We start from the raw sequence: 16,319 nt of genomic DNA, 5'->3' as shown, positions 1-16,319 counted from the left end.
TGTAATGTCATTCATAGTTAATGTACTGCATAGTAAATGAAAATAGAAAGTAACTAAAGATCGGAATCCATTGGGGATTGAACTCTTGATCTTAGAACACTGCTGACCACTGCCCCACCATGCCACCCCACCCATTTTCATTGACCACTTCAGTGCTGTAGCCTATCCCAACCAACTTGGGGCATAATGTGACCATACCCTAAACGAGCTTTGATAAAAAAGTACTGCTTTTAATGATCTAAAACCAACTTTAACTTAATTTTATCTCCTCTGAAACTTTGATCAATCTGTCTGACCCTAATACTTATTTGTTTGAGATGAAATGCAACATGACATGTCAATCTATTACTGGAATTAAAGCAGAGAGGTTGACATTGTCAGGCAGATACGAGTCAAACTTAATCAAGAAGAATGACTAAATTGTAATGTCATGCATTGGATGTGTTTTAGATTGCATGAATGGGACACATAAGAACCACAAAGTGCTAAAATATTTTGAAAAAGATTTGGATGAAACTTGGCATTTCATACAGTCAAAGTATGTATATACTTTCTGAAGGTATTAATGTCAAAAAAATTGAATCTTTCAAAAATATGACATGTGAAAGAACTTGAAGGCAAGGCATTTCCAATTTGTTCATTCTCATAATAGGCGTGAAGGTTTTGGTAAATACATGAGCTTTTACCAATCCAATTTTGTATATTGAAAAGAGGCCCAAAGAAGAGCTATGTGTACTTCATTTGGCTCTCAGCAGATATTGTAAATACTGCCTACATTTTTAACATCAATAGAAAGTTATATTGCTACAAATTTAATCCCAAATGGTTAGCAAAGGTTGATACAGTGTTTTTAAAATCCTTATCCTTTATTCAATATATAAAATATTAGTATTGTTCATGTTGTAAAAAAAGACAAAAAGAATTAATTTAAAGCTTGCAATTGAAGGAGGTTTATCGCTCAGATCCTTTGTTTTAACCTCTGAAAAAAAGATGCACTTTGATAAGCATTTTAGGATCTTGAAAGGGGTAAATATGGACCATGTGTATAATAACAAATATATATTTAGAGATTATGGCAGATTCATGTTTTTGCGTATGCAATCTATAGGACTAAAAACTGTTGGTAATCCTGCATTCCATCAAGCCCTCCCACAACCTCCTTAGTCCCAATGCACTGGTCAACCTAAATGGAACAAGTAAAGCACCTAAGCCTTTTGGGGCAGGCCTCACACCTCGCTGGAACCTGATTTTAAATTGGCTTCTTCAGCTGCTGTTCCACACCAGTAATTACATTCCCTAGCCAACAACAGTCAGAATGAATGTAGATAAATAAACAGTGTCAGAGAGGCAGAGGTCTTAGCTGTTTGCGACAAAGTTTTCCGACTCAGGACGTATGGAAATGTTAATGTTTATAGACATGGTTTAGCAGATTCAGCTGACAGGCAACATATGCCAAATGCAAAGTTATAATCAGATGATATTTCAGACTCTGACTATACATAGACTTCTATCATCCCTTATGTGACCCGCTCACTGAATATAAAAGGTACAGTAGGAAAATGCAGAAGCAGATAACTATGACGCCAACACAGCATCAATCTCCAAAGATTTGAATGCGTCTATAACAACTGATGGGTTAGACTGCATCATTATGTAGATTCTCAAGTCATGAACAGAGAAGGAAGGCAGTTCCACAAAATTGAATCTATTTGCAAACACTAACAACACCAATGCTTTATCAAGAAAAGTAAACTCTATAGTTGTATCCAAATGATTTCAACTCGATGCACTTAAAATATCGGTTTAATCTAATGCCTGAAAACAAAAACAGGAAGCTAGATAATCATTCTTTGAATCTCTCCTGTGTCCCAATGTCATCAGATAATACCCTACATATTCATGTGTGTTGCATATACTAAAGCAGCCAAGCTTCAAGGCAGTAGTAATTGAGTAAGGTTGACGAAGCCTGGAGAGAAAATTGTGTGGCACATTGCTGCAGGTTCGTATGGGATGCAGATGATGTGCCGTTTTAAACATCTAACAGAATTGGCCCCCTACCAATTGCTCATTGAGCCTGCTTGCTTTTAAAATGAAATAGACTGCAATGCAAAACACATTGGGCACCAGTGAGTATTTATTCACAAGATTGAAAATAGAAAAACTTATTATTCTCTAAATCATATGGACCACAAGACTTGGAACAGAATTGGATACTGAGATTGCTCTAACTAAACAGTAGGGTATGGCTAATGATAGATTAATTCATTTATCTCCCATGCCGTATATCTTCAAGCGGCTTGCGGGGATGCTGTAGCCGGGGGGTGGCTAACTCCTGTCCTTGAGAGCCCTATTCAGTCTGTTTTCCATGTCTACCTACATTAACACACCTGAATCAAATAATCGGGATCGGTATGAAGCTTCTGAACAGCTGGCTGATGAGTTGATCATTTGATTCGAGTGTGGTAGAGGAGGGACATATGGAAAACAGACTAGATAGGGCTCTCGAGGACCAGAGTGGGCCACCCATGCTGTAACCTATCCCAACTAACTATGAGCAAAAGGCAGTGTACACTCTGACATGACTATAACCCTTCCTCATAGACCAGTGTAAGCTTCGTTGTGTTATTGCAAAAAGAAATCGAAACAACTGTGTCTGCCGTCAAGTGTTGGCTTTGTAGCAGAGTAATCACAGTTTGTAAGGGCTTACTTCACTCTGGACAGTGCCACTCAAAATGCAAGTGGCCTTAGACCATTTAACTCAACTGTGCTAACCTAACCCTATAATTTAACACAATAGCCTCAAATGGAAGTGGTTAGAGTCGCCAATCCCCCAATGATAGGATTAACATAGATTGTATGCAGCAACGATTGACCACAACAACTGGAATGAATTCCCTCAAGAATAAAATGAAATGAATGAAATGTTATGTTCTCCATGTAACATGGCTATTAGGTCCAGTGAACTGGTCAACATAGAAGACGTGATTTCAATAAGAAAGACATGTTAAAGCATGCCACTGCATATGCAATGCAAACCTATAATATATAGTAATAGAAGATAATAATATATAATAAATCAAATGGTGTACTTATTATATACTAGTGTATAAACAGTGGCATGAAATAGTTTGAGAAATACCCATTCCCTAGGAAAATGTATTCCTCCTTTTGGAATATCTAGCAAACAAAGGCAAGAACTCTTAATTAAACAAGAGGCTCTAGTGCAATAAGGATGATGCATTTCTTTATCCCAGGGCCTTTTTAGGGACAAGTGTGCCTTAAAGTATGAAGTCTTTTCCCAGAGTGTGTTTTGAAAACTGTGAAAACACAAGCTAATGCCCACCAAACACAAATAAATGCCCACTTAAAGTGCAACCAAAAGTCAGCATCTCCCTAAGGTCATGTGCTGAGCATTTGGCTTTTAAGTTGAGAGTTTAATTATAGATTTGGGAAAGGGTGGCTACAAAATGACAGTTTGAAAGAAAAACTGAATAAATATCCTTTGCAATTTCTGGAAATGTTGCTAAAATGTGAGTTGCATACCTACAAGTATTAGGTAAAAAAATATGTATCTTTATAACTGTATCATATTGTTTAAGACAAAGCAAGATGAGAAAATTAATATAAAAAAATCTCACTATGGCCTTACATTGGACCAGAGGCTGGTTGCACCCAGGTCATCATCAAAATTAAGAAAATAAATATAAAACATGCAACTGCAGTATCAATAACACATACAATTATGATAACTGTTCTCCTTATATTTGCCTGGCAGTTTGAAAAAAAAAACTATTGAGGGGTTGACATCAGTCTTCACTCCCATCATAACCTTGATTTATTGATCTGAAGGGTTCCATATTTCATGATGAATCAGTTTTTAAAGGTGACTCTCGAGAACCCTCCGTCAGGATAGCAGATGGACAAGCACTGTAATGGAAACTATGTGATTTATGGATGCACATCCGGCAGACTACCCATTCTACGGGGATTTGGTTCGCAATACAACCTTGTGGCTGTATGTTTTTTAATAGAATCAACAATGTGAAAAGGGGAAGAAAGCAACGTAAAGTTTGTCCAAGTGGATGAATGTCAGAGGTGGAAAGGGGGTAAACCAAGTGTCATTATTTACTTTTGGTTGTTTACCCATGACATAGTGATTCAAGAGTAGGGTTAATAACTTGTTGTGACCTCAGATAGAGACTTATAGAGTATTCAGAGTTTATCTTATTTTGCTATTTAGTAAAGTATTTAATGGCTCTTCCAAAAAGATAAAAATCAGTGTTCGGTAATTAGATTGTGACAGTGTTGTGATGGAGGCAACTTACAGTGTACTTTATTTGGGCCCAATGGAGTCCAATGTCCATTAAACTGTGATCTAATATATTTCTGCAGTATTTCATAGAAATGCTTTTACTTTTCAATGTATTTTATAGAATGAACATGTAAGATGTCTAAAACAACAAAAGTGTTATTTAATTTTCATGGATTTTATGAAATACTTGTCATAACGTCCTTTTAACATGAAGCCTTAATTTCAATAAGTGTATGCACCACTGGTAATTCATTTCAGCGGATTGTCTATGAGGGTGAAATCCAATGTTTTAGAATTACAGTATTGATGGGCAGCTATGCCAGCGAAAAGCGCAAGAAGACTATGTTAAGACATCCAGTATAGTTCTAAGAAACGACTTCATGTTATTTCGAACAAGTTTTCTTGGATAAAATGAAGATATTCATCCATCCATATAGAAAGAATTAAGATGGACCTAATTAATGAGATAAGTAAACAAGACTTGAGGCTCACATAAGTGATGTGTTTAAGAGCCATGAGTAGCCACTATCCCTGAGAAGGCATGAGATGAGTCATCACCCTCCGGAGCTTCTTTGAGAACCACATTCTTATAGACAATAATTGCATCGCTTCCCTTACTGTACTAGCCTAAAGGAAAGTTAGACGTGCTGTCGTTTTTCTCTAACCCACATTTTTACTTGTATTTTTATCCCCCTTTGCTCATAGATTTACCTCCTCATTCTATCGGTTTCTTCTCGGGCCGAGTATTCACTATGATTCTCCATCTGGTCCACCACTCTCAACCCCCCCCCGTTTGCCTTTCTGCATATTCTTTGTTTGACTGCCGGCACTACAGCGCAGACTGTGATCTATTGTCTTTGACGGCTCCTACTGGCTATTAAAGCAAACTAGAACAGCAAATCATTGGACATGCAGATTTTGTAAGAATATATCTGGATAAAATACACTCAATTTAGACTGTATGAAGTCAAAATGTGCAAAGTAATGAGTGTTTTGGCTAGAAGCCTTGTAAATAACAGTGGCATTGGGATAATGCTAAGGGGTGCTTCGTTTGTTTTGGAATAAGTGAAGGTCTATAACAAGGACACTGTAATGTAGTGTATTTTTTATGATAATAATTTCCAAAACTACAGACTTTTTGGTCTCACTCTGAAGGGAGATCAGACTAAACACTGTGCTTCAGTTTCTTCAGTATCACCAAAATGATATAATTCTGTTAAATGCCAAAATATTAAGAGATCTTTTCTTTTGTTGGCTTTGAAATTCTTTCTAATTTATAACTTTATGCAAATCTTAAGAGTAAAAATAATGAGTCAATCAGCAAACAGTATATAGTTTTGAATTCCATTACATTTCTTTAACCTATCAAATAAGGTAAAGGGTTCAAATGTAAAATATTAAACATATCTAGGATAAATATATGCAAAGGAAAAACATCCCCTCATGAGGTCACTTAATCCTATCTTTGCCATATGTACTGTAACTCATGTGCCTACAGGGCAGAATAATTTATGTCCTACTGCCTGAGCACTTACACGTTGTATCACTGAAACTGCACGTTGCATGGCTGCACAGAGAGGAGTGCTAGAAGGAATGATAACAATATTAAGTGTGGAATCGTAATTTAGATTACTCTATAACTCAAAAGTTTTGGGGAAATTATTTCTGTACTTTTGCTATATATAAAATTCATTCCCCCAAGAGGTACATTTTTAAATAAAACCTGAAACTTGGCATTCCAATTGGACAGGTAGGAAGTTTAGTTCTTTTAAATGCATAATGGATATTGGCTATGTTTTAGGTAAAATTGTTCATCTAAAAACTAATGATAAAGTGTGTGTAAAATAGCCATCGAGTGATTTGGGAAAATGTAACACACCCAGTTTTGTATGATTCGGAAAATATGCAGCATGTTCAGAGAATACTGAAGGGGCCATTTCAATTTCAACAACATACAAAACTGTCCTAGTTCTGTGGAAGCAAAACATTTTTCCCCGCAGTGCCAACCTCTTACATTTCTAACAGAATAAAATAGTAACAATATTCACATTAAATTATTTTTAAGTCATGTACATTTTTATATTAAAAAACAATGGCTTAATAATTCTATATGTCCCTTTTGGATTCTAAAAATTCTAAACAGTCACAGGAATCGATACAGCATTAAGAAATAATGTGCTGATATGAGTGTGTAAGAATTGTGATTCAACATAAACTTTTACTATTCACAAGAGGCCATTTTAAATAGAAAAACCACCCCCAGCTCATTCTCCCTTGACAGTCACAGTCACAGGATTTGAAAGAAACATCTCTTAACACAAACAGTGTCACACGCGCTCTAAATCGTGACCGGCAAGCTTGATTTCCCATTGCATTTAGCCCTCTGGATCTATAATCCTAACATATGTAGCAGTTAATACAGTTAGGGCCCAGGTCTTTGCTTGCATGTCTGCCTACATAATGATATTAGAGTTGATTCCATGGTTTGATCAAGCTATCAATGTCAATCACGTTTGTGCTACTCAAAACAGCAAGCCCTTAAAGGGAATTGGCTTTACACAGCATTGAGACGGGGGGTAGAACAAGGGCTGGCAACATTCTAATGTAATATAGTTGCCAAATCTAAAAGCCTTTCATTGCATTAATATGTTCCCAGATAATTCCATCAGGTACTCTAGTATGACCTTTAAACCCAATTAAGTCTCATTTCTTCGATCACCTAAATCATAGATGGTGAGGGAATAGGTTCAGGGGTTCTGGTATGCATGTGCTCCTAATGACAGCAAAGCATTGGGTTTCTCATTTCCCATCAAGTAAAACCTAATTTTAATAGACACTGTTGGTAAATCTACTTGGAAATTGAATTGATTAGACAACAAGATATTCCGCAGTAACCTAAAACCAGAAAAAAATGTTGCTAGCTGAGGAAGGATAACTATTTCAAGAAGGTATTCCACTTAGCCAGTCCCTCTATTATAAACAAAGGGGGAAAATCTATAAAAAGAAAACTAAGTTAAGATTTTGGACTTCAGAACTGCAACATTGTACACTACTGAGAAATGCCAGTTCCGCCATATAGAAAATAATTTCTCTGGAAATGGACAGAATCTTGCACTATACAGTACCACTCATTAAAACCAACCATTAAAAGTATTTTTTTATATTTGCATGGTTTAAAAGCCGAGACAATATACATAGATAAGCAATATGAATTCAGTAACCAATTGGGTCCAACAAGGCAGAGGACTTGATTGTTTAACAATAAAAACAAATACAATATTCTATTGAATAAAAAGAGCGAATTAGGTCTCTCTGAGGAATTTGCAAGAACTTGTAACTTTCTAACATGTGATTAACTATAGTGGGAATACTAATTGTGTGTGTACTAGATGTTTGATATATCCATATAGTGCAAAATTGTGATCCAGCCTTGAGTGGCCAACAATCTTAAATTGTACAAAGTGGGAGGTTAATATGTGCCCGGTGGATTGCAACTTGTCAAGTAGTGCATTACTTGTTGACAGATGAGAGGGAGGCCATGGCATGTAGCGGATAAGTTGTGATTTATTGCTGGATGTAGGAGTCTGGAGGCCAGTAATGTGGAGGCAATAGGAAAATGAGACTGAACTAATAGAATAATAAAATTGTACAAGCTGTGATGAGTCAATTTTGTGTCGAGGCTAACTGGCATTAAAAGAAAGTATCAGACCAAACATGAAATGGTCAAATTAAGCAAATTGTTTGAAAAATATATATGTTCAGAGCTAATTGTACACCTTATGCACTGTACAATTTGAATACAACTACTATACTCAATTATTCATTTACCATCGTTACCAGTTATCGTCACGATGATTGACTATGGGCAGAAAGTGGGGTACACCCAAAGCTCGACCTCAGCCAATCACAGAAGAGGCCATAGTGGATTGACTGTTAATGTGTTTGTGTGAATGTGTGAAGTTAACTGTGATTCCTGTCTCTATTAACATTTTTGACACCTCGGGTCCAATGATCAATACATGAGGACTTCAGGATTGCCCTCCGATGAACTCACTCGTTCAACGAATAAATCAGATAAAAGAGTATACATTTAGAATTCAAACATTCATATTCAATCTTATCAGGCTATTTATTAATTAGAATCTGACTATTTGCAGAACCAAACTCAAATGACCAAATAAAATAGCTTGAAAAATGTACATTAGGGGTTTTGAAATGGAAATGGTCGTTCAAACCTAATTACATGTTTGCACATGTTCTGGGAAAGTAATGTTTTTAAAAAACATTAAGAGTTCACCTTTAATGATTTTATGTTTTACCCTCTCTTGCTCTAATTGAGAACAATTGTTTTTCCATGTGCCTGTTTAGAGGACCATAGATCAAATATAGTACCATTCAAACAGCTGGAATGATACTGCAATAACTTTTTGTTGATCAGTGACGCAAATGCTGTCTGCAGCATCCGAACAGTAGGAATGCTGCAGCAATGCACCTCACCACACCTCATTTATACAGCACAATACTTGGCTATTTATGGGGGCACTTAATCGTTTCCCCTCTTTATGTAGTGAAAAAAAAGTGAGGTATTGCCTTTCTGCCAGACACAAGCTCGAGCCCTTTGTTTGAAAGGAAGCAGAATAAGACATTTAATGGTCAATCAATTCTGAAATGGATAAATTTCAAGTTCACTTAGAGGAAGTGTACTTTTAAAAGTTTTAACACTCTAAAAAGCACTTAGCTTTGGATAATACTTCAGTTTAAGGAGGCAATAATTGGTCTTTGGGAAATATTCTTTTCACATCTTAGCATGTCTCACTGGGTCGTTCAACAGTGCTGGTCTGATTTTCATATTTTGCATGTAATAGATGCAGCATAAACAAACAACCACATTGAACAAGTCACCCAAAATGTTGAATGAGCATCCTGCAATGGAAACTTCCAAGGGGACTGTGAATAAAATAAGGCCATCCATCTTTTCCTAATGATCAGCCTACCGCAGCACCCATGTTTGGTTTTATGTGCCACATCCAGCAAACATCGAGACGAGTGTGCTCACTATCACACTCCCTAAATCCTTCTCTATACTACTTACTGGGCTGCCCATTTGCCCTTTTTACCTACCAAGGCTTCTGGCTATGGCTATATTCTGCTCAAGTTCCCTTGACCCAGACTGGTAATGCATTACTCCCCAGATCAATTGATAGATTGGCCCTGTCTGAGCGGCCGTAACTAAATCAGCTGCTCTTGATGATTCAGCACCAGCCAGGGAGCCGGGCATCCTGTCACCAATCACAGATCACCAGCAGCAAAGACAGGTATGGACATTCTCCTGTCACTTGAACCTAATTTATGGCCTGCTACCACATTGATTAACCTTGTGCTTTGGTTCAAACTTCTTGGGGAAAAATAAGATGCTCCTTTTAGATATTGGTCACAACTGAAAATAAGTTGTTTATTAAATTTCTTCAAAAAGTTATATGCAATTCATAAGGTTTTGAAATGTTGCTATGTCCATAAAGTGATGTAACCCTCCATTTTTTTACTTAGTCCACAACAGTCTTTCAAATTAGGTTTTTTTTTTGCACGGATTTCAATTATCATGAGTTTGTCTTTTTTCATGCATGACATTTTAAGCTAATGTAAGTTAATATACATTTTATTTGGTCATTAAAATGAAGCGTATCGACAGACTTCACTATCCTCCATGAGAACAGTGCTTTATTTCGAAAGGAAACCGGGAGATTTATTTTGTATCCATGCTAAACTCTCTTTCCAGGACACGGACGGTATTGCGTCAACTTGGTCAGGGCTTGCCGCCCGGATAAAAATAGACTTTATCAAACCTAAGATTACATTCGACATGCTGTAGACATTTCTCAGGCTGTTAAATTTGTCAGATTGATAGGTTTGATATGGCGTCATGAACACCACCAAACAGCCAGAGGTATAATCTAGTCTTTTAAAGGTAGGAGTTTGAAATCCTTGCACAATTCTAAGAATTAACACTGCCACAAAACTCAGACAAATAGACTTGGGAACAATAGACTTAAAACACACAAATGTTTCAATGCCACCTAACATGCTTTTGGGAATTTCTTAATTATCTGTTTGCAGACAGAGTGAAAAAAAACCTTGTCCAATAGTGAGTCAAAAGAGAAAGGGAAATTTTGTTTCTTTCATGCGAGGCTGTTTCAAAATGCACTCTGTCCCAATTTATTGACAATTGCATTGACCAAACAATGACTAGTAAATAAAGAGTATTATTGTTCAAATAAATGTTTTCCCTTCCTAAATGAGCCAAATTGCATCTGTGTGAGTGAAATGTAAAAATTGTATAAGAAATATGGAAATAGAGTGAAGAAAAATATAAAGATTTATGTGGTGTGGCCTATTGTCATATGCACTCAGAGAGTATGAATGGAATATATATTAGGAGACACTTACATTGTTCATGTACTCGCTCAACAAGTCTTGAAGAGCCTGTCGAACAGCATTGCACTCAGCCACGATGCGTTCACGTCTATCATCACGTGTACACGAAGAGTCTGCCATTAATGCGGCACCACTGATAATGCTCTCCAAGCGCTCCTCAAGAGAAGGCCTAAAACGAGCCTCGCTGAATGTCAAAGGGTCCAGAATAATTTTGTTCTGTAAAGCAAGAACAGAAAACATAAAGGTAAGCCATTTGGTTATGTTAACTAAATTGAAAATTCAATTAGGACCAAACAACAGCGGTCAATAGTTCATATTGAGAGCCATCAACTTTAATTAAAAACCTATACCTGGCAAAAAAACAGCAATGAAAAAGTAAATGAATTCATTAATAAATAATTTAAACACTGTCAGTGATATGCTTTGTATGTGTTGAAAAAAAGATTTGATGATTTGGGTGATCTTTTTTTTCCCCATTGAGTATTCTGGAATTGGTTATCTCCCCTGGAAATAAAAGGTTTCTGAAGGCTACATACCATAGCCTTACACACAAAGAGCCTGACAAATGAAAGATGTAAAGAAGAACAGAACATGAAGGCATACTGAGAACATTCCCAAAGGGCTTTACCTCATTGTTATTCAAGCATGATGTCAGGTAGCAATTACCATAGGGCATTGGGAATAGTTGGGGTAGAAAGATTAGAAAATGTTTGGTTGTCAAATACTTGGGTTTGGAATTTAATTGTCAATTGCTTGACACCATTAGGACAAAAAGATGAAATGATTGATATATTGTCATTTTTCTGCTCCAAAAATTCAGATTTCAAACTAGCGTCACGATTAATAATTTTGATAAGAATCCAGGACATAAAAAGACCATCGGATGACCCTGAGAAAACCCACCCTGGCACAGGGAGAACCTGTAAACTCCACAAGAGATCAGAGACCACCGATGATTGAACCATTGATCTCAGAATTGTGAGATAAATGTGCTAACTTCCATGCTGCAATATCCATGAAGATATTTTCCTTCTTTTTCCTTGAGCCAATCAAGAAAAAATATGCATATGCAAAGTCAAAACCCCATTAGCTAAAGTATAAGCAAATATTTTGTCGGTGCCACATACCAAAACAGTTTGTGAGACACAGCAAAGAAATCATAATCATGTAAACAGATTTGCTAGGTTACAGAGAATATGTATCAACAAGATACCTCATATGTTAATGCATCTTTATATACCCACAAAATGAGAAAGAACCAAAAGGAATTAGTTTGAGTACAATTTTAAATAAGAAAAATTCAATATACCTGGCAGATTAATTTTAAAAGAGTCAGAAAATGGTGGTACAATATAGCCCTTGCAAAATAGGCAACATTAAAAATCCAGATATGAATAAAATACAGTAGCAGGATGTTACATGTGACATGCAACAGACATATGCCATGCATAAACTGTATAAATCCATGTCTTTATGAAATACACGTTTCTTTCCTCTGAGGGGTACACATGCAACACAAATACCTTCTTAAAATCCAAATGTAAAGCATTAATAAATCATTAACAGATACAGAAGATGTAACTAGAGCACGGAGATGGGTCACAGCATAAATTAGTAAAAGGAAAAGCAGCAAGAATTTAAGCTAAAAATGATGTTTTCCTAAAATAGATTGCATAGACCATCATCCTCATCGTTTCCACACAAACGCATGGTTATCCTACATGTGGGAATGTAACATCCTCCTAAAGGCACGTTATTTTATTGTCGTTTGAATGAGATAACTCTACACACGGTAGTTTGAACTTTTCCTGAGAAACTGAAATACCTACTTTTGCAATGTGTATAAGTGTACAACTGCATTACAAAATCCACATGGGCCACATGGCTCCTCGTTACCCTCAGAAAATAATAATTATAGAAGTGTCCACTCTTGGGAGTTAGAGATGGTGAATACAGAGCTCGAAAGAAGAGGCTGGAAACATCGAATGCCTTTGTGTTTGAGGTCATCCGGAGTTTGGCCTGTGGCGAAATGCACTAGACATCCTCAAATATCATGCTCCTTTAACTAGCTGATCTTTGGAAAACAACCCGAAACATTGTTTTTTTAAGGGAAGACGGGATGCACTGAAACAAACCAGTGCTTCAGCAGTAACATATCAAATATAATGTAAAAAAATATGTAATAACGCACGCATCTTACACAGAGATGGCGATCATTTATAGGTCATAAAATCGATCCTTATTTCTTTGCCTATAACAGCTCTGGTGCTCATACCTGACCTAAAAATGCCAAATTAACCATTTTGAAAAAAGCGAGTCAGCAACCCTGTTGGTTAAATTATCCTCACAAAGTCTTGAAAAGCCTGCCTTCCTGACGAATCTTTAATTATCTCCCATGTTGTTTTCTTTTCCATTATTCAAGAATTGAGTGTGCGTACTTACCTCAATAAATCAGAGCTTGGCACATCAGAATGAGAATCAACTGCCCAATCTTGTTAGAAACGCATGAATGCCATGTGTCTATGGTTGTATTAAAATTAACTATCCATTACAGCATAGATTTTCAACTGGCAGACAGCAAACTTTGAAGATTATTGTTAAATAATGCATTGAATTATTAATATTATTAAATTAATTAGGTGAAAGGACAAGGTCTCCCAATTGTGTTAGGCGGTTCGAGGTTTGATACTTTGTAACTTTTCTATTTTCTATTTTCAAGAAACTTTAGGAATTGATTGTTGATACAATGACTGATTCAAATGCATTTGTATGGATGTTAAGTCTGTTCGACCAGAACTAAAGCAATATGAACAAATGAAATAATGGCTGAAAGATGCCAAGTGAGCCTAAAGAAAACATGATTGTGAAGAACTGGCCTTAGGGCTACAATTAAAAAAAAAACAGTAGCAATCTCTGATTTGCACTCACCAGTGTCTAAACATTGCAATTTCCCATTAAAAGAATCAGAAGGACCGACCTAGGATCGAACCCACGATCTTAGAACTGTGAGGCCAAACCCTCATATAACTTGGACTGTGTTTTTTTTTCTTTTTGATCTTGCATCTTGACTACTTTGACCATGTTTATAAACCTGACCATTTTATTTTAATTTCTTTTTTTTTAATAATAGTAATTCTCATCCTTCATTTTTTTTACATGAATCTATACACTATAGAAATTGCTAAGTAAGAGAATATTCATGTTGAATCAAGCAATACAATAACAAGGTGAAATCACTATCCATTCACTATGCATCCACTTAACCATACAGACCCCCCCCCCCCCCCCAAGCGCTGCGTGTAGTCCTGTTATAACCAGATAATTACATTTTTCTTCTCTACATTAAACAATGTAAATTGGAATTCCACCAGAAACTTACTTGAATGCTTAAAGAGAATCAACCCTGAGAAGTGTTGAAGTATTCAAGCAGATCGTAGCAAGTCTGCATTGCAAATTGTGGATCACACCACACTAGATAACACAGGATAATTCAGTTGTGTCATGTAGTGTGGAGGGTTATTCAACTAGCAGCTAAATGTCACAACCGCAAAGATGTTTTGTCAAAAGACAGTTGGGGATTTGTAATGTATGAAAATTCACACTGAAAAAAAAATGTGTTGTAGTAGAAATATTCCAAGGGAACAACATTTGTCTTTCCTTGTTAACATGGCAACAGGTCAGAATCAGGCAGGTGAATTTGCACAACAATTGATTGATTTTTTATGGCATCTTTTTTTCTTCTTGAGCACAATCGTTTGTTTCAAACGTAAAGCTATCGACTTCCTGGTCCCCAATTAAACTTAAATGCATTTTTTTGTGGAACCTGATAGGCAACCGGGCTACCAGCATGAAATCCACACAAGCAAAGTGAGAACATGATGTTACAAAAAAAGGCTGCAGCCACTGTTACAAACACCAAATCTCACAACTGTTGAGCAAACATGGTATCCACTTTTTCACTCAATTTGATTAATGGAATCCAGTTAAGCTCAGTTTATTTAGTTTGGCATTTGTAAATTTAGCGACCCGCAATATATTTGCACAGTACTAAAACTAATTAGAAAACTGCAAGTGTTTATGAATGTATTTTGACGATTGTTCACACCATTACAACATTATCAGTCTTAGAGAAATGAACAACAAAAAAATGTGACAGACAGGAAGAAACTGTCAACCCTTTCGCTCTCGTCTGGTGTTTATCAATAAATCCTGCACAGGCCAAAATAAAGTATCTTATTCACTACACATTACTAGAACCAATTACCTGCCACTGAACAGATTGACACATGTAGCATCCTGAAAGTAATTTGCATTTGGAGCCACTGTTTGTTTGCACACGTTGCATTGTACAAGCAGACAAATCCTGTTAACCAATGCTGACTAAGGATGGGCACATACTAGTACATTGTGGATAAAGTCTTGAAGGTATATTGGAGAGCTTTGCATGACAATACTGTAATTCTGCCAAATGGTTTAGGAAACTGCATGAAAGCAAACCAGCTTTTTTATAGCACCTCATCTAGTTTCAGATGCCTCTGGAAATTAGAACAGCAAGAAAGCCAGAGGACAAGCAGATGGAAATAAAAATCACAGTAAAGCCATTTCAGTTCATCTTTCACATTCCTGTTGCGGATCAAAGTAAAAACGTATCTACCCTAACTGTCTCAGCACACATACAGTGCATTAAAATGATAAAGTTAGCATATAGGTTTGCTAACAACCCCTAGAATTTTCCTTAAAGGAGTGAGGGCAGATCTCTAGGGGCCAATGTGTTCAGACTAGAATTCTAAAAGCAGGTAATTTCATCCCAAGGCTCTCAATACATCTCACAATCAGAAGATGGCCTCCGTCTCACACACTGCAAAACACTGCAAGATGATGCAGGCACTTTGGCTCACATGAGAATGAGCGAGCTCTAAATCTCTGTTTCTAAGGACTTAAGGGAAAGCAGGATAAAAATGGAAAAGACAGGAGAGGGTGGTGAACTTGAGATTGTAGAGTTCAGAAAGATAAGAACACACTGCCCCCTTCTGGTTATTAATATCAAAGCTACATTGAACTGCATGAACTGCTATGGCTCGGGAATTGATGTAAAAAAAAAAAAAAAGATTTTTGAATATGTTGTTAGTACTCAAGACAGAGAAAATATAGATTGTTTTTATATGTTGGTAGGACTCAAGACATAAAATCTAATCAGCAACTGGAGAATATACAATATTAGGTCATTAATTTTGATGAAATTACATCCAAATTAAATTTACCCACCCCCGTCTTTGTCTATTAAATAAAATGGGAGAAGCTGTAGCGGAATAATAATCCATTTTTATGTAACTCATACTCAAGCTTGCTTTGAATTTCTATTATTTTCTGATGCTCATAAAAGGTTGGATTTCACACAGAAAAAAGGCTGCTTTAAGCAATGCCGTGCAATTGATAAGGGGAGACCTAGGGAGGATACATACTGTGAAGTGACAGTTATTTATTTATTTACCCTTTGGTGAACCTAATCTGCTTGGAATGATGTGTATTGGATACTAGAAATGGGCAGTGCTCTTGCTTGGTAAATGGGAATATG

General features: G+C 36.5%; 1 protein-coding gene across 5 annotated transcripts in view; it reads right to left on the bottom strand.

The window, feature by feature from the left end:
* Window positions 1-16,319, bottom strand: part of ctnna2 (catenin (cadherin-associated protein), alpha 2) — a 103,656-nt gene that overhangs the window by 74,866 nt on the left and 12,471 nt on the right. For all 5 annotated transcript variants that reach the window (XM_077718299.1, XM_077718296.1, XM_077718300.1 and 2 more), the window contains one exon: window positions 10,757-10,960. In XM_077718299.1, the coding sequence (XP_077574425.1) occupies window positions 10,757-10,960 (204 nt within the window). The remainder of the gene's footprint in view (window positions 1-10,756; window positions 10,961-16,319) is intronic.

Source organism: Stigmatopora nigra, chromosome 6 (assembly GCF_051989575.1).
Source record: "Stigmatopora nigra isolate UIUO_SnigA chromosome 6, RoL_Snig_1.1, whole genome shotgun sequence".
In the NCBI taxonomy this organism is placed as follows: Eukaryota; Metazoa; Chordata; class Actinopteri; order Syngnathiformes; family Syngnathidae; genus Stigmatopora; species Stigmatopora nigra.
Note: the sequence above shows the minus strand (reverse complement) of the source record. Positions and strands in the feature narration are given on the sequence as shown.